Here is a 27,107-nt window from a genome sequence, read left to right as displayed (position 1 = left end):
TTACCACCTGACTAAAATCACCTTGGCTATTTCTTAGTTCACATCTCTTGGACCGAACTATAAGAACTAAGCAACAGAGCTATAGGAAAACCCATGTAGTGGAACTTCTCATTTGAAATTAATAAAGTATTTCTTTTTTCCATGATGTAGCTGGTGCACTAAATTTGAAAGTTTCTTTTTACATTTTAATGTACATCTGCAAAAACGCATTGTGGCTCCACGTATTCATTCATGACAAACATTTGCTCCTTAAAACCATCCAATGAATTTAGAACTGGTCCAAATCATTGTACACGTAGTCAGGCACAGGTTACAGAGGGTTAAAACACATGGGACTAATTTCTCGTGTATAATGCGCAGCCATGTATAATACGCACCCCCAAAGCTGACCTCAAAATTCTGGAAAACCCTTCTATGTATAATAAATTTTTACAATGCATGATTTTGCTTCTACCCATATGATCAAAACATTAAGTATTATCTGTATTTTGTTAGTTTTTTCAAATATTATTCTGAAGTTAAGCACTTTATTTGAACATGTAATTATTTTTATTTACTTGCTCTTATTTTGAAATTCACAGCCCTACTTTTATTTAGTAAATGAGAAAACGGACAGTTGTGCTCATATGCTTGATTACCCGGGCAGAATTCGTAAGATGGGTACAATTCTTTGAAGAAAACATGAAGGGCCAAGCGAAACACATTTAGTTTTATTTTAATATGATTCAAATGTAACTGTCATGCATTTCAGAAAAGCATTATCATCAAACAAAACATAACCATTAATAAATTAATGATGGTTGTGGTTCAGTCATCAGTTGTACATAATATTTTTTTTTATTTTTTTATTTCACAAATTCTGCCAGGGTATGTAAACTGAGGAGCACAACTGTACATATGCAGTAATACGTACCCATCATATTGGAATTAACCTTTTTTTTTTTTGGAGTGCACCTTTTTCATAACCTTCAGGTGGCGGTGGCATATTGAAATGAACGTGTACCGCTTTTTCCTAACCTCTAGATGGCGGCATACATTTATAAAATGGGAACGTTTTTTTCATTTTCCCCTATACCTATGTGCAATGCGCACCTTTGATTTTTGAAATTTTTTGGGGGGGCATTATTGGGGGCATATTTTTGGGCATTATAAATGAGAAATTACGGTATATGGAGGACAGAGGATAAAGTAGATTTTTTTCCCCCAAGTAGTGGTATTAGTGTTTGAAATGTATTATTTTCTTCTACGCAATGAGGTGAATGTTTACCAGCCAACACCGTTGATCATTATCCTCAGCACCTTTTGTAGAACTTAAGTGTTAGCTTGAAAATCCACTTAACACCACTGTCCTCATCATAGTGCTTACGTCTCTGTGCTGGTACAACCTCCTGATGAGTAGCACTTGTGGAGAATCTTTTGGTAGAATGGGGAGAAGACCAGCTTATTGAAGTTGACAAGGCAACTGAAGCGAACACCAAGTTCTTTTAGCTCTTTGCAGATGGGTGTAAGACCTCCAGGCAGAGGAGGAGGAGTCTTGTGTTGACTGGACTCCAGGGTGGCCAGCAGGTAGCTCTGAACCCGAGAGTCTGAGAGAGATGGCAAGAGAAGAAAAGAAAAGGATAGTCAATTCAACCTCCCCCCACCGACACTATCACAACAGGCATCACTTACCCATCAGCTGACGGACTGTGTTGTCCGGCTCGATGGTGGCTGAGATTTGCCCCATTAAAGTGTTTTTGTTGTCAGTAGATAATGTAGCATAGCCATGCTGGCTTAAACATTGACTTAGCTCCATACACAGTTTCTCCCCAGTGGTCACTAAGGTCTCTTGCAAACTGAAGGACCTTGGAAAAGGCAATACAATATTTGCATAAAACAATACAACACAGCTAGTACTAGAACTACTAGAACAATAAACAAAAAATTTTATCATATTATTGCAGCATAACTAATTTATTTAAATCCTGAAACTGTATGGAACATACAGTGACTGGCCTAAAAATGTAGGTACACCCACACAATCTAATGTATCACAGTCATATTGGAATGAAAGAGTAGGCTACACCTTTTTCATATCCTCTCGGTGGCGCTGTCATATTGGAATGAAAGAGTACAGTTTTTTCATAACCTCTAAATGGCAGCATAAATTTCTAAAATGTGAAAGTCTTTTGCATTTTAGCCTATACCTATGTATAATGCGCACTATTGACTTGTGACCCTTCTTTGGGAGGGACAAATGTGCATTATACACGAGAAATTACAGTACATCTCTAAATTCCTAATGCAAGCCTGTGAGTATAATATCACTTAAGTATAATGGTTTATCAGACAGATACTTTAAACAGATGTTGCACAACAATATTACAACATCAGTTTATAAGTCAACTTTTTTATGTAGACTGTACACACATCTGAACAAAATATGACAAAAAATATATACAAAATATAATGCACACCAACTGTTGTGAGTAGGTGTAAATAAGGTACCCAGTTTGATCAATTTTGCTTCAGCTAAGTCAATTGCCTAACACGCTACTTGTCTTTGTACTAATTTGCAAGTTTAAACAAAACTGGTAGAAGTATTTGTACTCACGGTGTGTGCATGTCTGCAAGCATGGCGTGGACAGTGTTTTTAAGCTTGTCCATGAGTCCTGGAAGGCCCGAGATAGCTTCCCCCGTGGTAGTGTAAACAATGAGTAATATAGATGAAAGCAAAACTAATTGTTCAGTCTTCTGCTGCATTTCTTGGAACCGAGTCTGATCCATCAACACTGTCTAGAAAGCAAAAAAAAAAAAAAAATAAACAAATAAAACTGTCTCAGAGAGCTATAGGTTTTTTTCCCCTAAAGGATCAAAGCCTAAATAACGATATCAATGTCTTGACCTCAGGGAAGGGTTCTGAGAGGTGTTCCCACTTAAGTAGTCGTAAATATGCTTGATTATGGACATTAGCGGGAAGGAGAGCAGGAGGATCAGATGATGCAATAACTGAAGAAGCCCTTCTCAAGTCCTTCAACGTGTCCTTGAGCCACTTCTCAGTGAAGTCTAAAGCATCTGAAAAAGAGGATTACAGTTTTCCAACTCCAACATAACTGGATGGAACAACAGAGATAAACAAAGGACAAAAGTTTAATGTTGTAGAAAATAGTTGAATATTGTCATTAAATACACATGGATAAAAGTGTTGTATGCCTCTGTTCATGAAAGAAAAATCCATAGTGGTCACAGAAATTACTTGAATCTGACAAATTGTAATAATAAATACAAATTCTATGAAAATCAAATAATAAAAATTAGATATTGCTTTTGAATTGTAGTTCAAAAGAATTATTTCAAAAAAAAAACTTGTGAAACAGGGCTTGACAAAAATGATGGTACACCCAGAAAAGATTGAAATTAATTTGACTGTTGGGACATGTTCAAACAACACGTGCTCTCTAGTCTAGCATCACAGGTGCTTTCAAACTTGTAATCAGTCAGCCAGCCTATTTAAAAGATAAAAGCAATCACTGTGCTGTTTGGTGACATGGTGTCTACTACACTAAATATTGACCACAGGAAGCGAAAGAGAGTTGTCTCAGAAGATTAGAAAGAAAATTATAGACAAGCAAGTTAAGGTAAAGGCTATAGGACCATCTCCAAGCAGCTTAATGTTCCTGTAACTACAGTTGCACATATTCAGAAATTTAAGATCCACGGAACTGTAGCCAACCTCCCTGGATGTGACCGCAGGAGGAAAACTGATGACAAATTGAAGAGATGGATAATATGAATGGTAACAAAAAAGCCCCAAAAAAACTCCAGAGAAATTAAAAGTGAACTCCAAGGTAAAGGTGCATCAGTGTCAGATGGCACCATCCGTTGTTGGTTGAGCCAAAGTGGACTTCATGGGAGACGACCAAGGAGGACACCACTGTTGAAAATAAATCATTAAAAAGCAAGATCTCCTGCCCCAAGTGGAGGAGTTCAAGTATCTTGGGGTCTTGTTCACGAGTGAGGGAAGAATGGAACGAGAGATCGACAGTCAGATCGGTGCAGCGTCTGCAGTGATGCGGACTTTGTATCGGTCCGTTGTGGTAAAGAAGGAGCTAAGCCGAAAGACGAAGCTCTCAATTTACCGGTCGATCTACGTTCCTAACCTCACCTATGGTCACGAGCTGTGGGTCGTGACCGAAAGAACAAGATCCCGGATACAAGCGGCCGAAATGAGTTTCCTCCGCAGGGTGTCCGGGCTCTCCCTTAGAGATAGGGTGACAAGCTCGGTCATCCGGGAGGATCTCAGAGTAGAGTCGCTGCTCCTCCACATCGAGTGGACCCAGATGGGGTGGCTGGGGCATCTGAATCGGATGCCTCCTGGACGCCTCCCCAGTGAGGTGTTCCGTGCACGTCCCACCGGGAGGAGACCCCGGGGACGACCCAGGAGACGCTGGAAGGACTATGTCTTTCGGCTGGCCTGGGAACGCCTCGGGATTCCCCCGGAAGAGCTGGAAGGAGTGGCTGGGGTGAAGGAAGTCTGGGTGTCCCTGCTAAAGCTACTGCCCCCACGACCTGACCTCAGATAAGCGGTAGAAAATGGATGGATGGATGGATGGACTGGAATTTGTCAAACTGCATGTTCACAAGCCACAAAGCTTCTGGGAGAACGTCCTATGCACAGATGAGACAAAACTAGAACTTTTTGGCAAGGCATATCAGCTCTACGTTCACAGACACAAAAATGAAACATACCAAGAACACTGTGACATGGAGGAGGCTCTGTTACGATCTGGGGCTCCATTGCTGCATCTGGCAGGGTGTCTTGAATCGGTGCAGCATACAACAACATTTCAAGACTGTCAATGTATTCTAGAGAGAAATCTGCTGCCCAGTGCCAGAAAGTGTGGTCTCAGTCGCAGCTCATGGGTCTTGCAACAGGATAATGACCCTAAACACACCAAAGAATGACTAAGAGCAAAACACTGGACTATTCTGAAGTGGCCTTCTATGAGCCCTGATCTAAATCCTATTGAAGATCTATAGGAGCTGAAACATGCTGTGTGGATAATGCACCCTTCAAACCTGAGACAACTGAAACAGTTTGCTCATGAAGAGTGGGCCAAAATACCTGCTGAGAGGTGCAGAAGTCTCATTGAAAGTTACAAAAATCGTTTGATTGCTGTGATTGCTACAAAAGGTTATGCAACAAAATATTAAGTTAAGAACACCATCATTTTTATCGAGGCCTGTTTCATGAGTTTTTTTAAATAATTCTGTTGAACCACAATTTAAAAGCAATGTCTGATTTTCATACATTACTCGTGCACTCACTGTAGTCTTTCTTCCAAACAAGATAAATTAAGCACCATTTTTAATTAGTACCATTACCATTTTGAATAACGTTAGCCATTTCTTAGTTTGTACGAAAAGCTGTCAGTCAACCGTTTCGCTACTGTTTGGTTGAAGGTAGATAATACTTGGTCATTTAAATTTTTTATTTTTTTTTTATTTACATTTGAGTGAAGGACCATAAAAGACAACTTGTGTAATGCTCTTACTGGGCTGTCTGTCCAGAAACTCCTGGAACTTGTTCCTCTCATACTCAATTGACTGCTGCATTAGATGAGGCCTGATGCTGTTTACAGCAAAGTTAGCCATGTCCAACTTCATCAGGTCCAATACCGAGAATATGGCCCTAAGAGAAGGATGACAGAAAGAAATGGGTTAATATATTGTAAATCTTTCGGATCTAATATTGTTGGCTGGGACTATGTAGTACACTACTACAATAAAAGTCAATTCTTCCCTACAATAGGATTGTTGGACCGTTTGTCCATATTAGGGTCAATGATGAGATGTAGCCGAAAACAGCTGACTTTAGGGTGGGGGCGGGGTACGTGGTGGACTGGTTGTTAGTTAATTGCAGGGCACATCCATATGAGGCTGCAGCTATTGACTATTTTTAGAACCGATTATTCCATCAATTAATCGGATACAAATCTACTTTGCATTAAAGTTTATTGCAAAATATTCATCAGTTTATTCACTGACCATTTGGTATTGTTTAAAGATTAAACCAAACCAAATACGTAATCAACAATTAAGTAATGTTGCACAAGAGGGAGTGATGCACTCACCAACAGTTTTGAAACTAAAAGCTACTTCTTGGGTATGCCTACTAATTATTGCCAAGGGGACTGGGTATTTTAATATACACTTCTCAGGCTGCTGCAGGTTCAACTACAATTCAATTACGGATGTTCATACTAACCCTGCAAATAACTGTTACTTTTGTAATAGATTAAATTATTTTTTTCCCATAGATTACGATTCAGTTAATAGTTTGGTGCGTAACATGTCAGAAAAGAGGCACAAATGTTGATCATTGTTTTCGAAAGTAAAAGCTGATTTTTGCAAATGGCTTATTTTGATCAAATACACAATGGAGAACTACATACAACAAAGAATATTTACTGTTGATAGGCTGAAATCAGAGGATTTGGACACTTTTAAGGTCAACAATGAATGAATGCCTAAACAATTAATTTCCATCCATCCATTTTTCTACACCGCTTATCCTCACTCGGGTCGTGGGTATGAAATAATTTTTTTCCCATAGATTACGATTCAGTTAATAGTTTGGTGCGTAACATGTCAGAAAAGAGGCACAAATGTTGATCATTGTTTTCGAAAGTAAAAGCTGATTTTTGCAAATGGCTTATTTTGATCAAATACACAATGGAGAACTACATACAACAAAGAATATTTACTGTTGATAGGCTGAAATCAGAGGATTTGGACACTTTTAAGGTCAACAATGAATGAATGCCTAAACAATTAATTTCCATCCATCCATTTTTCTACACCGCTTATCATCACTCGGGTCGTGGGTATGAAATTATTTTTTTCCCATAGATTACGATTCAGTTAATAGTTTGGTGCGTAACATGTCAGAAAAGAGGCACAAATGTTGATCATTGTTTTCCAAAGTAAAAGCTGATTTTTGCAAATGGCTTATTTTGATCAAATACACAATGGAGAACTACATACAACAAAGAATATTTACTGTTGATAGGCTGAAATCAGAGGATTTGGACACTTTTAAGGTCAACAATGAATGCCTAAACAATTAATTTCCATCCATCCATTTTCTACACCGCTTATCCTCACTCGGGTCGTGGGTATCCAGAAGCCTATCCCAGCTAACTGCGTGCGAGAGGCGGGGTACAGCCTGAACTGGTCAGCAGCCAATCACAGGACACATATACACTAACAACCAGTCGCACTGACATTCACACCTATGGGCAATTTAGAGTCTTCAATTAACCTACCATGCATGTTTTTGGGATGTGGGAGGAAACCGGAGTACCCGGAGAAAGGCACGGGGAGAACATGCAAACTTCACACAGGCGAGGCCGGATTTGAACCCGGGTCCTCAGAACTGTGAGGTGGATGTGCTAACCAGTCGGTCGCTGTTCCACCTAAACGATTAATTTATTATTCAAATAGTTGTGGGTTCATCTGATAATCAATTAGTTGTCGATTTATCGATTAATTGTTGCACCTCTGCATAAATATAAACAACCATTTACATCTATGGACAAATTAGAGTTGACCATGCATGTTTTTGGAATGTGGGTGGAAGCCGCAGTAAGGAGGAGAACATGCAAACTCCACAGGACCCAGCTGAGAACCCAGGAACCTCTCCACTATGTGGCAGACGTGCTAACCACTAATCAGTAAGACTAATCCACAGTGCTGCCCCCAACAGGATAAAAAAAAATCTCTATCCACACTAAAGGCATTCTAAGGCTCGAAAAAGCAAAATGAACACAATGACAAATCAAGGTAACGGGAGAAATATGCTCTTGACAGCCATTTTGCCTTGGCTTCAATTCGAATAGTATTAAGTCTTTTTTTATTGACCCTAAAGCCCTTTTTTGTCATATGCAAAAGATATAATGGATGATAGTTGCTTGCTTGTTGCAGTGTCATTTAGATAATGAACAAGTTGATCAGAACTAAAACAAGGATTGAAGTAAACAAAAGTCAACAACACACTGAATACATCATTAATAATACCATTTCCTTTTTCTCTCGCTTACTTGAGCAGAGGGACAAAATCGGTGATCTCCTTTAGTTTACTGACGGCCTCATCCCTGCAGGGAGCACAAAGCGATCCCATCATCTCAATAATGAAATGGGATAGAGCGCCAACGTCCAGTGCTCTTTTCTCTGCCTGCTGCTGGATTAGAGTCAGGTCAAGAACCTCTTCAATTCGGGACCGTATGTGACCATGGCCCGCCAGCAAGAAAGATAGCAACGTCTGCAGATGAATGATGATTGATTAACTGTGGTTAATAAAATAACATTTAAAAAAAAAAATATATATATATATATATATATATATATATATAAACATTTACAACATTGATCTCAGCGATAGACTAAAGAGACCAACCTAAATGACATTTGGGAAGTGCAACAAGTTTCATTGGCATTGGCTTGTGTGCAACTTCCTGGATACAGTTCTTGATATGCTGTGCACAGTAAACATGTTGCATTAAATGTTGATGACAAGCTCCACATTGATGACATAAAAAAATACATGTATTCTATATTCCCTATGATTCCTTACGATCCAGAATAAATGGTACAACTGGATAAAAGCTAACATCCCTTTAGCGATGAAGAACCTAGATTGCAGCGGTTCACACATTGATTTTCCATGTGATCACTTGGGTCAGGGTTTCTATTCTTCTGGACTTCACCTCTTTAATTTCAGCCAGCTGTTGGATTACATGGCTGTATTGTGGCGGATCCTCCTTTAACTGAGCTTCCAGAAAATCCCAGAATGCTTGGTGCACAATCTCCTTCACTCTGCGCTCCAAACTGTACAGGGGCAGCGGAGGGGGGGGGGGGGTGTCGTTATTTAAAGAAACGAATGCAAACCCCAATTCCGGCATGCAGCAGCAACAACCTCACCTTCCTTCAGGAAGCTCAGACTGTTTCACTTGAAAAGACTGGTTGACCATTATTTCGTGAGCCAAAGCCATATTGTTGACTCCTTTTGCTGTCTCCAATAACTCATCTACAGACACAAACCTGGGTGGGCTGGCTATGAGGCAAGAATAACATTTTGTTTTTAAATAATAATGTTATTTTATTTCAAACTGCATCCGCATGTGGTGTTCTCCTAAAACGAAGCATTATAACCGTTAGAACAATAACAGAGGAACTCAACAACAACAACAAAAGCAGATTAAAGAATAAAGCAGTTTCTCCTTTTTGCAGGGCAGAGATTTGATGAGGGCTGTTGAAGTTGGGTTGCCCCGTAAACTGAACTGTAGCTTACCTTGTGGAGCACTTGCTCCTCTGCGTGGACTTGCATTTGTTCGGACTCGATCCTGCGCCCCCTCCTCAGACTCCTTGTCTCCTCCGCCCTCGATGTGGTCAGCTTCATTTGACATGCTCACGTCTGCAGATTATCGAATGACAAACGCGGTGACCACTTTAAATGTCAAATACCAACGATTAGTCACATCGGGTTATTTAGGTTATCAAGTGATGCTGCAATACAGACAGAAAGGAAAATGTCGGGTGGATTTGTTGTCATCTTAAAGATGTGTGATGGCGTGAAAGTGCGTGACGCCAAGACGAAGGTGGGAGACGCAAACGACAAAACCCTCTTTTACATTCGTATCGATGGCAACGTCACTAACCTTATGGTCACTTGTGTCTTGCAACAAAATTCTATTTATCTGACGTTAGCGCCACCCGAGATTTCGTATCAACAGAGCGCTGATCCCTCAAGTCTGCTGCTGTGACAGAAAAATGTACACGCTCAACGTTTTACACTGAAGACCCTTTGGTTTCATCCAGAAGAACAAAACCGATGTTTACGAGTGATGGGACGTATTGTGGCCAAGATTCGGGGCGTGCCGAGAATCCAGGAAGTTCGGCCCGTATCGAGGCGTGATTCGTTATGAGTGACGTCACTGGTTCAGGAAGTTCGAAATGAAAATTGAGAGGAAAAAAAATAAAAAATCCCTTAACGATTGCCACTTCCTGGTTTGTGTTGGGCTAACATGACGTCACGCTCGAGCCCCTATCCTCTCCGCCCCTTTGTATACGTCACTCGTCTTTTTCTCACCTTTTTTCAACAGCTTGTTTAAAATAAATTGCTGGTGATAAACACGAATTGTTAATATATTAGTCACAATATCCTTGATTATTGAGATCTATTCGCTCCTTGTAATGTTAGAAATGTGTTACAGACACGTCGTAACGTCGCTTACTTATTTCTGTTATAAACATTGTGGTGGGTTATGAAGTACTACAATCCGCAATGAGGCAGCCAAAAAAAAAATAATAATAAAAATTACGTACAGCAGAGGGGTTTAAATATTTTATTTGACTCACAATTTAGGGAATGCATCCTAAATACAGTTGGCTAAAGTGCTATTTTCAAACCACCACGTCTTCAAAAAAAAAAAAAAAAAAAAAAATCTGATTAAACAGCTATATTCCTGATTATTTAATTTTAGTCCATTCCAACAAAAACTATCGACCATCGACAAATATAAGCATGCTCCAGATATATGAATAACTGTCATATCACTTTTTTTTTCCCTTTCCTTTTTAAGCCTGTTGGCTAACCTTTAACGTTTCACCATTAGATGTAAACAAATTGCCAATGCACAAACCTACAGCATATTAACAGCAGATTCACCAAAGTAATTATTGAATATCTCTGGATGGGCTTGGTAAAATTGCCTAAATCGGTGCTTTCGCTCCTTGGGCGAGATCTTTGTGTCCAGGTGAATGATGTGAAGCAAAGACCAGAGTTCCTGATCAGTTGTGGTCTTGGTAGTGTCAATGTCAGTCCTGCTGGAAACCTGACAGCCTACAAAACAAAACGTTTTGGGTTTTTTTCCCCCCCTCTTCAATCCCATATGCATAAAATAGCTTGTCACTGTAATGTACAGAAGGAACAACTAAATGATTTTGTGGTTTCTGACCATTTCATATCTAACAAATACAGTATTACATACAATGTGACTATTTACAAAATTGGTTCTTTTCCAGAAAAAAAGTGCTATGGTCAAATTAAATCAGTTTGAAATTATATACCTAATCTATTGTTCTCTCTCTATGTTACAGTATTTGCCGGACAGTGCTATGTTGATCTGCAATTGTCAAGGTGTTTTCTTTGCAATGCTTTCCCATTCAAAACAGGCACTCACCAGTGACATCGGGCTGTTTCCCCTGAACAAGGCCAGTCAGCTTGTCGCTCACACCTTTGTGCAGGGCTCCAGGTATCTGTAGCAAAAAGAATAAAAATGGTCCGCACCAGATAATATCTTTCTGACAAGATATTAACAGACTGACCTTTCAATACAAACCATGTATTGTTTCCAGTGACATGCTCAAACAGAGACAGTGTATTTTAGAATTTCATAACTTCACTTTTCTTTTACGACTGGATCATAGTGTGCCTGTCTTATAAAATTAAAAGACATTTTTAAAATTTAGGCAACAGCATTTGTAAATCTCAAACACTTACCTCACACCAAAAAAGAAATGTCATGCCAATTTCAAAGATTAACGGGTTAAGACTGACAAACTAAACCTGCTTCTGGAATTCAGAGTCATCTATGAAATCTGTTGACCAAAAGTCTTCTTTACAATTGGGAGTTGCAATTTAAACATTTGCATGATTTCATAAAATATTCTAAATGTCTGACCCAAATTTGAGCCATAATCTTAATTTGTGTCCATTTGAGTGAAAATCCATACATGTATTATGACGCTTACCTTAAAGATTTCCTTTATGTTGCTGAGCATGAAGACGACCATCAGATCCTCTCTCTCTTTTGGCAGAGCCTTACTGTTCAGGATAGCCCTGGAAAAAGACCTCTTCACTGCAAGTTTGTTCTCCATCTACATGTAACACATCATTCATGTTACAGGGGCCATTATCATGCATCTTCCTGAAACTGAACTCTGAGAAGAAAAAAGCCACCGACAGTTTAATCAGTGGCAGTTTGGGTAAATTAAAAGTGCAGTAGTGATTGTTGCCTTCATAATTAAAATTTTTACCCCATACAGTGCTGATTTCTGATTCTTTTGCACATTTATCACACTTTACCGAAAGACAAACACAAAGACTGAACAAAATCAACACCGAAATAGTGGTACAATCTGCCAATAGAACATTACATTTTAAGAAGAGTTTACATTTACCATAATATCCATTAATGCAGATTAAGAGCTCATCCCTCAAAAAAAAAAATACATTTCCCCACAAATTCAAGACCCACTTACTACAACTCCATCGATACCTCGCCCTTTGTTTCGGTGTGTTTATGTAACTGCCCCTTGCAGCCGAGCAGGTGTGGGTATACTTATTGCCCCCCGGCTCGGCGCATGTATGTTGGGGTTCACCCCGGTGGACGAGAGGGGAGCCTCCCTCCGCCTTTGGGGGGGTGGGGGGGGTCCTGACTGTTGTTTGTGCCTATGCACCAAACAGCAGTTTCGAGTACCCACACTTTTTAGAGTCCTTGGAGGGGGTGCTGGAGAGCGCTCCTGCTGGGGACTCCATCGTTCTGCTAGGGGACTTCAATGCTCACATGGGCAATGACAGGGAGACCTGGAAGGGCGTGATTGGGAGTAACGGCCCCCCCCGATCAGAACCCGAGCCGTGTTCTGTTATTAGACTTCTGTGCTCATTACGGATTGTCCATAACGAACACCATGTTCAAGCATAAGGGTGGACACCCTAGGTCGCAGTTCGATGATCGACTTTGTGGTCGTGTCATCGGACTTGCGGCCGCATGTCTTGGACACTCGGGTTAAGAGAGGGGCGGAGCTGTCAACTGATCACCACCTCGTGGTGAGTTGGCTCAGATAGTGGGGGAAGATGCTGGTCCGACATGGCAGGCCCAAACGTATTGTGAGGGTCTGCTGGGAACGTCTTGCAGAATCCCCTTTCAGAAGGAGTTTAAACTCCCACCTCAGACAGAACCCCGAACCCGTTGGTGGACACAAACGGTGAGGGAAGCCGTCAAGCTGAAGAACGAGTCCTATCAGGCCTTTTTGGCCTGTGGGACTCCTGAGGCAGCTGATGGGTACCGGCTGGCCAAGCGGAATGCAGCTTTGGTGGTCGCTGAAGCAAAAACCCGGGTATGGGAGGAGTTCGGTGAGGCCATGGAGAGAGACTTCCGGATGGCTTTGAGGAAATGCTGGTCCACCGTCCGGCGTCTCAGGAGGGGGGGGAAGTAGTGCACCATCAACACAGTGTATAGTGGGGAATCAGCACCTCCAAATCTGAGACCATGGTCCTCAGTCGGAAAAGGGTGGCGTGCCCTCTCCAGGTCAGGGATGAGATCCTGCCCCAAGTGGAGGAGTTCAAGTATCTTGAGATCTTGTTCACGAGTGAGGGAAGAATGGAACGGGAGATCGACAGGCGGATCGGTGCAGCGTCTGCAATAATGCAGACTTTGCATCGGCTCGTTGTGGTAAAGAAGGAGCTAAGCCGAAAGGCGAAGCTCTCGATTTACCGGTCGATCTACGTTCCTACCCTCACTTATGGTTACGAGCTGTGGGTCGTGACCGAAAGAAGAAGATCCCGGATACAAGGGGCCGAAATGAGTTTCCTCCGCAGGGTTTCCAGGCTCTCCCTTAGAGATAGGGTGAGAAGCTTGGTCATCCGGGAGGATCTCAGAGTAGAGCCGCTGCTCCTCCACATCGAGAGGAGCCAGATGAGGTGGCTGGGGCATCTGATTCAGATGCCTCCTGGACGCCTCCCCAGTGAGGTGTTCCGGTCACGTTCCACCGGGAGGAGACCCCGGGGACGACTCAGGACACACTGGAGAGACTACGTCTTTCAGATGGCCTGGGAACGCCTCGGGATCCCCCCGGAAGAACTGGATGAAGTGGCTGGGGAGAGGGAAGTCTGGGCGTCCCTGCTAAAGCTACTGCCCCCGCGACCCGACCTCGGATAAGTGGTAGAAAATGGATGGTTGGATGGATAAAACAATGTAAAGCAAAGCAAATTTATTTATATAGCGCATTTCATACACAATGTAACTCAATGTGCTTTACATGATTAAAAGCATTTAAAAACAAAGAAAAAACAGCTTATAAACATTTAAAACGAAGAGAAAAAAATAAAATAAAAATACAATTAAAACAGCGTACAGTGCAAGAAATATTTAAAAGTGGAAATGCTCTAAAAAGCATGGGAAAAAAAGAAGAGTGTTTAACCTGGACTTAAAAACATGCACACTTGGGGCTGACGTCACTTCTGTTGGCAACTTATTCCATTTGTGTGCAGCACAATAGCTAAATGCTGCTTTAACCATGTTTGCTTTGGACTCTGTGCTCCACTATTTGACCGGAGTCTGTCGATTTGGGTTAATATTCAGGACCTAAACAATTTAGTGATTTATAGACCAGTAGCAGAACTTTAAAATCTATTCTAAAGCTGACTGGGAGCCAGTGTAAATACGTTAGGATTGGCGTAATATGCTCTGACCTATTTGTTCTGGTCAGAATTCTGAATGAGCTGCAGCTGTTTAATGCTCTTTTTAGGGAGTCCAGTCAGAAGACCATTACAATAGTCAAGTCTACTTGAGATAAAAGCATGGATTAGCTTCTCCTGGTCTGCTTGACACATGCAAGCCTTCACTCTGGATATGTTTTTCAGATGGTAGAAGGCAGTTTTAGTAATTGATTTGATATGACTGTTGAAAGTCAAATCGGAATCTATCAGAACACCAAGGTTTCGGACTTGATCTTTTGTTTTTAAAGAGAGTGATTCCAGGTATTTACTAACAGCAATCCTCTTTTCTTTACTGCCCAAAACAATTCTCTCTGTTTTGTTGTGGTTTAATTGAATAAAATTTTGCCTCATCCAGATATTTATCTGTTTTAGACAGTGACACAACACCTCAATTGAACTGTAGTCATCTGGAGACACTGCTAGATGTAACTGTGTGTCATCTGCATAGGTATGATAGTCAAAATTAAAGTTCTTAAGAATTTGGCCCAAGGGTAGCATATACAAGCTGAACAGGAGGGGTCCAAGAACTGACCCTTGAGGGACCCCATAGGTCATTGCCATTTGATGAGATTGAACACTTCCACTGGTTACAAAATAACTTCTTTCCACCAGGAAGGACCTGAACCATTTAGTCCCTTTAGTCCACATTTCCAACCTGTTCAGCAGTATATTATGATCTACCGTATCAAAAGCTACACTGAGGTCCAACAAGACCAGAATTGACACCTTTCCCGAGTCAGTATTGAACCGTGTATCATTTAGCACGTTGATAAGAGCAGATTCTGTACTGTGATAAGTTTTGAACCCTGATTGAAATTTGTCAAAAAGTCCATTTAAATTCAAGAAATTGCTGAGTTGGTTAAAAATAACTCAACAATCTTTGCTATGAAAAGGGAGATTTGAGATGGGTCTATAGCTTGCTAACATGGAAGGGTCCAGCGGTCTATTTTTTTTTTTTTTAGCAGAGGCTTAATGGCAGCTACTTTAAGAGCTTTAGGAAACTCGCCTGACTGAAGTGAGCAATTGATTATTTGCTGCAAATCAGCTAGCACCGACTTCGCAATATCTTTGAAAAAAGTCAGATGGTATTGAGTCAAGACAGCTCGTTGATGGTTTCAGCTGATGAACCATTTTCTCTACAGGTTTTTGGTCAACTATCAAATTCTGACATGGTAAGAGAGTTTTTCCTGGGTGGCTTCAGATGTAGTATCATTTTATCATTTTGCTGATTTGTGCTAATATTGAACCTGATGGATTGTATTGTTTCACTAAAATAATCAAATTCATTGCATTTATCTGCTGTTAGAGGAGTTCTGAAGCTGTCTGATTCAGGGGGGTTGTGAGCTAGCAAACACACAGCAAACAGAGTGCAAGTATTGTTGCAGTTCTTACTGATGATTTCAGAAAAGAGTTGCCGTCTAGCCCTGACTAACTCTTGGTTAAAATTACCAAGACTGTCTGTAGAGGTCATAGTCAATTTGGAGTTTAGTTTTTCCTCCACTTATGTTCTGCTTTCCTTCACTTTGATTTAGAGGTCTTCACCATCATTGTGCTCCTCCACTGTGTTCTTGGTCACCTCAAGATTGTCTTAGTTTTAATAGGAGCGACAGCATTCATGAAATTTGAGATTTTACAGGTGAAATTATCCAAAAGTTCATCAACTGTCTCAGCATTCACAATTTGTGGCAAAGCAATGGTCTCCATCAACTTAGTGGTGGTACTCTCATTTATGTACCTTTTCTTAATAGACAGAGGTTGTCTGAACTTTTGGAAGAGTCCGTAATTCAAAGAATACACAAAAATGGTCAGAAATAGCCCTCTTTTTAATGTCAATTGATAGAATTTCAACACCCTTTGAGATGACCAGGTCTAAGATGTGACCGTGAGTGTGGGTTGGAGTCTTAATATGTTGAGAGCGGTCAAATGTTTCTAGTATAGCAGAGAGTTCTTTAGATTTTTTTTCCATGTTATTGTCAACATGAATGTCAAAGTCTCCCATTATGATAAAATAGTTTTAGTCAGTACAAATATCTGACAGCAGTTCTGAAAAGTCCTCCATACATTTTCTATTTTATCTTGGAGGCCTATAAATTAAAACAATAACCTTTGGGTCACCTTTAACTTAAAAAATAAATAAATAAATAAATAATAAATTACAAAAAAAAGAAAAAAGATTCACAAGAGCTAGAATCACCAAGTATAATTTCTTTATCATGAAATAATGACTTAAAAATAACCAATACCACCGCCTTTTTTCCCGATTTGACATTTGTTCATAAAATTCAAATTTGCTGGTGTCGCCTCATTTAAAATGGTATTACAGCTATTTTCTGTTTACCACGTTTCATTTAGTAACAAAAAGTCCATATCATAGGTTGTAATGACGTCATTAATCAACATTGATTTATTACCCGGTGACCTGATATTGAAAAGAGCTAGTCTTGCAGAGATAACTGGAAACAATGGCTTGATAGATTCACATTTTATCCTCACTAAGTTTGTAGTTCTGCTTTTTTTGTGCCACGTTTCTTTGACCAACTTTCTGTCCCTTGTAATTACATGGATCAAAAATGCCTGATCTCCATAGGAGTCTGACTTATTCTGGAAAAGACCCCGCAGATCAGATTTGCAGATAAGGTTCTTCATGGGTGAAGGAGGGGCCCTTTGCATCTTAGTGGACGGAGGTTTCAGGCGAGGGGGGATGGGAGGAAGATATTGGTGTGTGTGTTGGATTCCAATATTGACAATCGTCTTCATCCTGTCAGTTACACCTAGCAGAGAATTTAGGCTAGTAGAGAGTGAGTTTTGCGTTGGGCTTTGCTCCAATGGGAGAGGGAGGGGTGCAGGAGATTCAATGTGCTGGCTCATCTCATTTGTCATTCGCTCCTCCGATTGTTTGGATGACACTGATGAATCAGTTTGCGCCTCGTGTCGCCTAAACTCCTGTTCCTCCGATTGTTTGAGAACAACTGCATCTATTTGTCCTTCAGCCGTGTCACCAAGGCCAGTGTTTTCTTTTTGGGCCGCTGAATGACGTACACAGTAAAAAAAATTTGGCAGCCAATAACTATTTAGACAGAAACCGTCTGCCTTGTAAAGATGTCTGCGCTCCCCAAAAAAAAATGCAGAAATTGTCAATGAAACTCACAGATAGTGCTGTACACACTTCTTTGAGCCACTTATTTAATTGACTGAGCCTAGAAAAACGTTCATCCCAAAATCGTACAAATGGGAGAGGTCCACTAATAAAAATCCATCCAAACATTGCACTTTTGTTAGATCAATGAAATCTCGCTTCAATACCTCTGATTGCTGCTTGAGAACATCCAGGGACCCTGTGTGTATAATGACATATTTCACAGTTGGGTGCTGATTTGTGATCTCCAGGATTTTTTTTTTTTAGAGCTATCAGACACCATGTCATTGGTAAAACACAGTACTTTGGTGGTGTTCTCGCTGCAAAAACACATCCCTTTTAGATGTTGTCCCATATCTTTGGGCTTTGCTCCCAGTAAATTCCAGGGAGAACTGCTGGATGGTCCATTACAGTTTCCACAGTCCACATCCGTCCTCTTTGTTGAGATAAGTGGCTGTCTGTTATCACACTTCTGCTCACCATTTTGAGAGTGGCTTTATTCCCCAACTGCCCATTTACATTCACATACACTTCAAGACGGTGGATTTTCGTTTCCAGGATTGACATCCTCTGCAGCAGTCTGTGATAGTCCTCAGTGGAAAAGGGAGGCATCTTGATTGCTGTTCTTGTTGCTAATAGCAGGCTTGTGCTATTTATCAGGCCACGCTCACGTAATGGTGAGAGGGTATCAGAAAATCTTGGAATCTAGCAACAACTAGCTACAAAAAAAGTAGTTCTGCAGGTTTAACAATATCCAGGAGTCGCTGCTTCTAATTTATATATTTTTTTTAGAAGAAAAACAAGCTTATCAGCAAGAAAAAATGTAAACAGAAGCGAAGCATGCAGAGCATGCAAAAAGGCGTCTGCACTGTACGAGAGCGTGTAAAAATTATTTTTTAACAAATTAAGCAAAAAAAGAGCTCCAAAGATATGATGAAACCCTGTTATTTGTGGGGGACAGAGACCAAGCCCTGCCGTGAATAGCAAAAGAACACAAGTATCGACCTCCGCAACCTTAAATTTTAAGGATGACCTTCTTTTCCTTTCAGCTTGTCCAGTTAGGGGTCGCCACAGCGTGTCATCCTTTTCCATCTAAGCCTATCTCCTGCATCCTCCTAACACCAACTGCCCTCAAGTCTTCCCTCACGACATCTATCGACCTTCTCTTTGGTCTTCCTCGAGCTCTCTTGCCTGGCAGCTCCATCCTCATTACCCTTCGACCATTATATTCACTCTCTCTCCTCTGGACGTCTCCAAACCATCGAAGTCTGCTCTCTCTAACTGTCTCCCAAACATCCAACCTTGGCTGTCCCTCTGATGAGCTCATTTCTAATTTTATCCAACCTGGTCACTGCTAGAGCGAACCTCAACATCTTCATTTCCGCCACCTCCAACTCTGCTTCCTGTTGTCTCTTCAGTGCCACTGTCTCTAATCCGTACATCATGGCTGAACTCACCACTGTCTTATAAACTTTGCCCTTTATCCTAGCAGAGACTCATCTGTCACATAACACACCTGACACCTTCCTCCACCCGTTCCAACCTGCTTGGACCCATTTCTTCACTTCTTTACCACACTCACCATTGTTCTGGACTGTTGACCCGAAGTATTTGAAGCCCTCCACCCTTGCCATTTCTTCTTCCTGTAGCCTCAACTCTTCCCCCGCCATCCCTCTCATTCATGCACATATATTCTGTTTTACTTCGATTACTCTACATTACTCTCCTTTCCAGTGCATGACTCCACCTGCCCCCTGCTTTCACTGCATATCACAATGTCATCTGCAAACATGGTCCACGGGGATTCCAGTCTAACCTCATCTGTCAGCCTATCCATCACCACTGCGAACAGGAAGGGGCTCAGGGCTGATCTCTGATGCAGTCCCACCTCCACCTTAAACTTCTCTGTCACACCAACAGCACACGTCACCATGGTTCTTCTGCCCTCATACATGTCCTCTACTATTCTAACATACTTCTCTCCCACCCAGACCTCCGCATGCAGTACCACAGTTCCTCTCTCTGGGTACGCCGTCATAGGCTTTCTCTAGATCTACAAAGACACAACGTAGCTCTTTCTGACCTTCTCCGTACTTTTCCATCAACATCCTCAAGACAAATAATGCATCTGTGGTACTCTTTCTAGGCATGAAACCATACTGTTGCTCGCAAATACATCTGTCCTGAGTCTAGCTTCCACTACTCTTTCCCATAACTTCATTGTGTGGCTCATCAACTTTATTCCTCTATAGTCCCCACAAGCGCTGCACAACACCCTTGTTCTTAAAAATTTGTACCAGAAGACTTTTTCCTCCATTCCTCAGGCATCTTCTCACCCACTAGAATTCTGTTGAACAAGCTCATCCAAAACTCCACAGCCACCTCTCCTAGATGCTTCCATACTTCCACAGGAATGTCATCAGGACCAACTGCCTTTCCATTTTTCATCCTCTTTAATGCCTAACTTCCCCATTACTAATCATTGCCACTTCCTGGTACATGAGTCTTCTACTCTTCCTTCTCTCTCATTTTTCTCATTCATCAATGCCTCCAAGTATTCTTTCCATCAATCCAGCACACTGCTGGCACCCAGTCAACACATTTCCATCTCTATCCTTAATGACCCTAACCTGCTGCACATCCTTCCCATCTCTATCCCTCTGTCTGGCCAACCTGTATACATCCTTTTCTCCTTCTTTAGTGTCCAACCTGGCATACATGTCCTAATATGCCTTGTTTGGCATTTGCCACCTCTACCTTTGCTCTACGTCGGATCTCAATGCATTCCTTTCTCCCCTCTTCGGTCCTTTCATTGTCCCACTTCTTAGCTAACCTCTTTCCTTGTATGATTTCCTGTACTTTGAGGTTCCACCACCAAGTCTCCTTCTCTCCTTTCCTGCCAGAATATACACCAAGTACTCTCCTGCCTGTCCCTCTTATCACCTTGGCTGTAGTGTTCCAGTCTTCTGGAAGCTCCTCCTGTCAAACGGGAGCCTGTCTCACCTCTTCCCGAAAAGCCGCACAACACTTCCTTTTTCAGCTTCCACCACATTCTCTGCTCTGCCTTTGTCTTCTTAAGCTTCCTCCCCACCAACAGAGTCATCTTACACACCACCTATGCTGTCTAGCCACACTCTCCCCTACCACTACCTTACAGTCAGTAACCTCCTTCAGATTACATCAGATGCACAAGATGTAATCCACCTTTGTGCTTTTACCTCCACTCTTTTAGGTCACTTTATGTTCCTGCCTCTTCTGGAAAAAGTGTTCACTACAGCCAATTGCATCCTTTTTGCAAAGTCTACCACCATATGTCCCTCCAAGTTTCTTTCCAGGATGCCATACTTACCCATTACTACTTCATCACCCCTGTTTCCGTCAAATACATGTCCATTACAATCTGCACCAATCACGACTCGCTCTGTCTGGGATGCTCAGAACTACTTCATCTTGCTCCTTCCTCTAGGTCACATCCTACTTGTGGGGCATAGCCGCTAATCACATTATACAGCCCTTCTTGACGCAACTCTCTGCATTTATCCGTGTTTGGGACCGACCTACAGTTTGCACTCGCTTTGTACAGCGTGTCATCATAGGGCTGCATTTTCAGGATTACCTATATTAATAGTTTAAACCATAAATTTACCACAAACTAACATTTGAAACTAATCTTATGAAATGACCTTTAAAAATAAATAAATAAATGGCTTACAGACAAAGTGTGCCTCTATGGTGCCTTGACTTCTCCCGGGCAGACAAAGTTCTTAACAACAGTCGACAATCTAGATGTATCACTTCAACACTGACCAATTTCTATTTAACCATTATCCAGGGCTTTGGTGCCATCATGTGGTATTTTTGGGGCTTTCCAGAAAGAGCACAAAAACAGGAAAAGGTGAGTTTTCCAAAATTTAGCTGAAGATAGGTTCCACAGTAAAAATGTAAATAAGTAAATTTGCGAATAGAAAACCAGTCTGGCTAGTTCTCTGTACTACAAAGTATTAATAATCACCTCCTTGTCCAGTTTTATCTCTTGCACGTCAGCAGCCACTGTCATAAATGTAAGGATTCGACATAGCTCCTCTCTGGTGCTTGGTGGCAGCAGCTTCAAGCATAGCTGGAGTGCTTCAAGAGCTGTGCCCAATTTTGCATCCACTGGAAATGGACAAAAGGGTAAAATAAAGATGAAGCCAAACAGGAAGGGGATTGACTGACATCAATACAGCTTTTAACCAACATAATGACTTAAGAAATATGATGCATGCTTCATGTTTGATGGTGTTCTTGTGTTTACACAAGTCCCTACCAAGCAGTTCAGTTATTGCAGAATATACATCAGTCATTCGTTCAGGAAGTAGTGGAGGTCTATCTGTGTTGTAGTGTCTCACCAATGTCCCATATAGAAGCAGTTTACAATGAGCTGTGCCACTTTGAGAGAGGCATTTATTACCTGGAGCCAGACAGTAAAACCATTACTGTGTATACAACCTAATACGAATATCATGCATAATACATAGAAACACCAACAGCAAACACCCTGCAGTCAGTTGCTTCTCGTGCTAGCACTTCCCTGGTGTTTTGCCATCAGCTTGCTCAGGGCTCTGCTTATCTTGAGGGAACAAGAGAGGCAGCTCTCGGCTCAGCTTCACTACTGGTTGGTCAGGGAGGAAGTCAAGACAGCCCAGGGCTGCACAAAGCCACTCATCGTGTCTGCATGATGAAAATGAAATGCATTTGTAACAAGGTCCATCTAGTTCATCCTTCCCCATTTCATCTTTAATATACATTTGAGGGACACAAAACATACTGAGAATCCCTGAAGGCCTTCAGGATCTGTCTGTCAAGGTGGTTGCTGCTGTTGATCAGGTCAGGGTTATTGTGAGTCATAGTTTGTGATGGAGCTGAGCAGGAAGAGATGTGGTTGATCTGAAGCACTCCCTCCAACAGGGGGAGCTCCACAAGGTTTAATAACCTGAGGAGGGTTTGTTCCTGCCACACCTCATCTACCACTGTGGGGTGAGCAGAACATATTTCTAGCGTACATATATGTATAACACTCTTCTGTCAGCATTACTTGGATGCTATTTAATTTTTTTTTTTTTAAAATAAACTGAAGACATACAAATGGTGATCGCATAAAACTATTGTTTCGGAGCCTGAAAAACAGTGTTGCAAAGTGAATTTCTTTCTTTGTTTTTTTAAACGAAAATTTTTGTTCAAACAATGGAAATGGACAAAAAGTAAACAAAAGACATGCACGTGTGTTAAGATCAAGTATGTGCGAGTACATCACCACCAAAAAACTGTGGCAGATCACAGGTCTTGTTTGTAGTTATGTGGAGGTGTATACTAGGTTTTTATTTTTTTGCTGAATTTGATTAGATAATAATAATGCCAATAATAGGTCTGTCAGGATAATTACTATATCAACTTATTCGATAAATAAAATGGACACTATAGTTTTTCTGGACTCGATAACTTGTCAATGCTGTAGTAAGCCAACGCATGGCGAGCCAACGGCAGGTTTGAAGGCTGTGTCATTAACCGCTAGTGCAAGGACCCATAGGGTGGGGTTAGAAAATGGTAAGGGCGCCGCAGCTTCAAGGGGGCGCCAAAAATCAGGGTGAACTTTTTTATTTTTTATTTTTTTGGGGGGGGGAGAATTCCCCTATACAGTTATATTACAATGAAACGAGAATGAAATTGATTTAAAAAAAAAAAAAAAGAGGAGCAAGGTGAACAATGTACAGGACATTGAAATTAGCCCACCTCAAGGCTCTCTCTTCCTCCCCCTATTTTCCCCACAATCTGCAAAGCCCCTTGGAATTAACAGAGCTAGGTGCAACACAACACTTCTGGCTCTGCGATACTGCTTGCTCTCTGTTGGGGTAAGGGCAAATTTTTTGACACTTGAGAACTCTGGAAACGTCAAAACGACCAAAACTGTCCAGAACATGAAGAAGAAAAAGAAGGAATGGGAAGAAAGAGAAAGTTATTGTTTCTTTTGGTTTGTCCCATTAGATGGTGCAAAAGCAAATTACTCGCATTATTTATTTGGCAGTAGCAATACAGTAATGAAATGAAAATGTTCTAGTTTATATTTTAAATTGTGTGGCATGTTATCTTATAAACTAAAGGCAATGTTACAAACTATTGGCATTTTACTTTTTTTGTAAGCTTATGTAAATTGTTTATGGAGAGGGGGCACCGCATTGCACTAGTGGGGTTCTGGAACACCGGCAGACCGGTGTTCGCTCAGTCCACTACTCCACAGCCTTGCTCCATGTTCAACGTATATCACACAAGAGACACTCTGAAGGGGAAGGTAACTGTTTATCATGTTCGCGAGCCCGCGAGCTAATGAGGTAAAGAACTAAACAGCGTCAGGACCTCGCTCAGAGTTGTTGCGTGTGTTAGTTCCCAAACACACACACGGGAACTGTTAAATGTTTATTAAGCATAACCTCAGTGCCACAGATTCAGACAGGAGTTGACTACAACAAACGTGCTTGATTGACTGGTAAAGAGCTCGCCTTTGTATGCCTCTGAAATAAATAAGGATATCGTTTATCATGATAGTTTTGGGGAAAATATATCGTCCTAAAAATGTGTTATCGTGACAGGCCTAGAACAATTGAATATCGTAACAATCATGACCACTGACATGTAGCTTCTAAACTTCTTACCCGACTGTGGTAAAACAGAATGGGTCTGCACTCTGTTGGGACTCAGACTCAAATTCTCCACTCTGGTCTCCAGTGGCAAACTGGCACTGACAGGACTGTCTAACTGGGAAACTTTAGTGGATGTCTGGGAGAATTTTATAGGCGTGGGCATCAGACATTTTGGCCCAGAGGGATACATCTGCTCAGCTTCCCTGCAAAAGCAAAAACAGCAATGAGGCATTCACACAACATGAAATGAACTCTGTGGATGTTTAAGTTGATCTTGTACCTTTCTGAGGGAGAACAAGAGAAGAGTTTCTGGATACTGTTCACAAGCACATCTTTCTCCAAGTCTTCCACTGAGGGAATATGCTCATGAACAAACCTGAAGACACAATTATACAATATCCACATAGAGCTTGAAAAACATTTTTGGTGAACTGCATGTAGCGGTAATTGGACTAACCTGTAAAGAGCACTCTTACTATCCTGAAACTCAGTCTGCTTCTTGTTTTTGCCAAACACTTTAGTTCCCACTGCCTCAAACACATTACAGTCCAGCAGAGCTTGGCACACATTCACCACTTTGTCCCGGCATGCTGTGGCTCCTTGGGTATTTAAGAAAAAGACTTGGATTTTTTTAGTGCTGGTTAAGATGTACTCTAATTGGTATGTGTTGTATGTAATGCTTACAACTAATGGAAGCCGTTTATGCTATCCTACTAGTACACTGAATTGTCCATGTACTAGTACACTTTGTCTTCACTAGTAAAAATATCCAGTGTATGAATAGAATGACTAGGTGCACAATTATAACAAGTACCTGATAATATTAGGCAGTTGATAACTGTGTGCTACTAGTACTGCTAGTTCGGGATAGACCGATTATCAGCTGGACTGATATTTGGCATTTAAACGTATATCAGGATTTTTTTTTTTTCATCACATGGCTGACAAGACAATTTAAAAGTGTGTAAAGTTCACAGTACTATTAATTTACAGTTAGGTTTATGCTGCCGATGCCAGGAACTCCGTGCACTCTCTGTTTTAACTTAAAACACAGATAAGTGAATAATGAACATTTCAGGTAGGTTCCTGAGGTTCCCTCAGGTAGGCGCTACGGATCAATGCAAACTAGAACTAGCAGACATTCCAACAGCTTCTTCCCTCTTGCAATCAACTTCCTAAACAGCTAACCTAAAATTCCATTACAACATGCTGGCAATTTTTTGACTTGCGTTTGTTGTCACATTTCTGTGGGGCCAATTATATATTACTCGTGCACTCACTGTAGTAGTCTCGCCATGCTGCACTATTTGCATATCTGTTGTTGACCAATACTGGCCACTCATGCCAGAGTAGCATCTGCTCTATTTGCACACTGGTTGAGGAGTATCTGCAACATTTGCACAATCAACATTGTCCCAGATTATCGCACTACTCGCTTGAAGTCTCGGCGCCCTTTGCACAACGGTCATTGCACTGGACTGTTGCAATATCAGTCTTTCGAACTGCTCTAAGTGCTAGAGGACTCTGCATCTTTTTGCACAATTGTCAAAAAAAAAAAAAAAAAAAAAAAGTACCGGCATTACCAGATAACTAGCAACCCTTTATTGCTCTGTGACTGTTTTTTGTCAATGTCTTTATGTCTCAAAAGTGTTCTCTGTCAATTGACTGTCTGTTGTCATACTAGAGCAGCTCCAACTACCGAAGACAAATTCCTTGTGTGTTTTTTGGACATACTTGGCAAATGATGATTCTGATTCAGTTATTTGAAATTACTCTAGAAAACTTGAGGGGATATTCATTTAAGTTTTCATTTAACTTTATAAAGACATGCTGCTGAGTCTGGGAGCTCGAACCTTTTGTTAGAATTAAAACAAAATCTCTCGTCAAAGATAAAGACGGGGGGGATAAAAAAAATAAACGTATAGCAAATCTGAAAAGCTGTTTAATAAACATAAGGGCATTTGCACTGAATTGTCTTACTAGAGAGGACTGAGAGCGTACTATTCCATGGACAATTCAGGATTGCCAAGCACAACAGGGCAGCACCCTCACCCTCAAAGGCCTTGTCGCTGCTTATGTACTCTGCCACAACATCCACAGCCTCAGAGCCCAGGAAGCAGTCATTGTGGGACTTAAGGTAGACGCGAAGCCGCCTTACTTTCAAAGCAGACCTGAGGTGGGAGATGAGGCTGCTTTCCAAAGAAGGCGACTGGGCTCCCTTCACGACAAACCCACGAACTAGGAGAAATACAACAAAGACGTCACAACACCATTGCCCATCACTGTCGACCACTGTCTTCCACTCAATGAAAAATGTCAAAAACAGTGTTAAGGCAGGTCACAGGGCATGGAAGAAAACGAATGAAGGAACAGAATTAAACAGAAACAACACATTTCCACACCACCGAAAGGTTTAGTATAACCGTACCTTGTGGACGAGTACGGAGTTTCTCATCAAGATTCAACGCTGCAGCTCGTTCCTTAATTGAGGCCATGTTTCCAAACTTCGTGGCTGAGTGTGGGAAACGACGCCAGTTGACAACAGGTGGCTAGGAGAAAGCAATCAACGCCGTTCGGGTAAGCAAATGTCTTTTTTGGGGGGGAATTATTGAATGAAACCACTAGATGCCGCTAGAACCCAAGACAGTGAACTCATCATGTTGTCTGCCACTTTACTGGTGCTTACAAACTCAACGTGTTCGCAAACTCAAAGCACAATGGCCAAAATAACGTAATGTTGGCAAGACTGTTGCTA

At 41.3% G+C, this 27,107-nt stretch overlaps 2 protein-coding genes across 2 annotated transcripts; both read right to left on the bottom strand.

Moving 5' to 3' along the window:
• Nucleotides 1-887: 887 nt before the first annotated feature.
• Nucleotides 888-10,025, bottom strand: tcp11l1 (t-complex 11, testis-specific-like 1). The gene is made up of 10 exons (XM_061677500.1): nt 9,699-10,025; nt 9,332-9,454; nt 8,962-9,094; nt 8,748-8,868; nt 8,082-8,302; nt 5,535-5,671; nt 2,885-3,054; nt 2,594-2,775; nt 1,672-1,844; nt 888-1,586 (listed from the first exon to the last, which is right to left on the bottom strand). The coding sequence occupies exons 2-10, from the start codon at nt 9,444-9,446 to the stop codon at nt 1,363-1,365; spliced, it is 1,476 nt and encodes a 491-aa protein (XP_061533484.1). The 5' UTR covers nt 9,447-9,454; nt 9,699-10,025; the 3' UTR covers nt 888-1,362.
• Nucleotides 10,026-10,682: 657 nt separating this feature from the next.
• On the bottom strand, nt 10,683-26,862 carry LOC133402876 (DEP domain-containing protein 7-like). The gene is made up of 12 exons (XM_061677123.1): nt 26,781-26,862; nt 26,405-26,590; nt 24,810-24,951; nt 24,633-24,728; nt 24,365-24,555; nt 22,486-22,687; nt 22,261-22,388; nt 21,985-22,140; nt 21,691-21,833; nt 11,794-11,919; nt 11,223-11,298; nt 10,683-10,882 (listed from the first exon to the last, which is right to left on the bottom strand). The coding sequence occupies exons 1-12, from the start codon at nt 26,845-26,847 to the stop codon at nt 10,683-10,685; spliced, it is 1,713 nt and encodes a 570-aa protein (XP_061533107.1). The 5' UTR covers nt 26,848-26,862.
• Between the last annotated feature and the right edge of the window lie 245 nt (nt 26,863-27,107).

The sequence above is a fragment of the Phycodurus eques genome, chromosome 5, assembly GCF_024500275.1.
Source record: "Phycodurus eques isolate BA_2022a chromosome 5, UOR_Pequ_1.1, whole genome shotgun sequence".
NCBI lineage: Eukaryota > Metazoa > Chordata > Actinopteri > Syngnathiformes > Syngnathidae > Phycodurus > Phycodurus eques.
Note: the sequence above shows the minus strand (reverse complement) of the source record. Positions and strands in the feature narration are given on the sequence as shown.

Coding starts and splice junctions, on each gene's coding strand:
- tcp11l1 (XM_061677500.1), bottom strand. CDS start 9,446: ATGTCAAATGAAGCTGACCACATCGAGGGCGGAGGAGACAAGGAGTCT. Junction 5,672..8,081: donor GATTTTGTCCCTCTGCTCAA/GTAAGCGAGAGA, acceptor TCCTTCTCTTAG/GGCCATATTCTCGGTATTGG. Junction 1,845..2,593: donor CTTGCAGACATGCACACACC/GTGAGTACAAAT, acceptor GCCTTTTCCAAG/GTCCTTCAGTTTGCAAGAGA.
- LOC133402876 (XM_061677123.1), bottom strand. CDS start 26,847: ATGGCCTCAATTAAGGAACGAGCTGCAGCGTTGAATCTTGATGAGAAA. Junction 24,729..24,809: donor AGTAAGAGTGCTCTTTACAG/GTTAGTCCAATT, acceptor TTGTGTCTTCAG/GTTTGTTCATGAGCATATTC. Junction 22,141..22,260: donor GAGCCCTGAGCAAGCTGATG/GCAAAACACCAG, acceptor AATGGTTTTACT/GTCTGGCTCCAGGTAATAAA.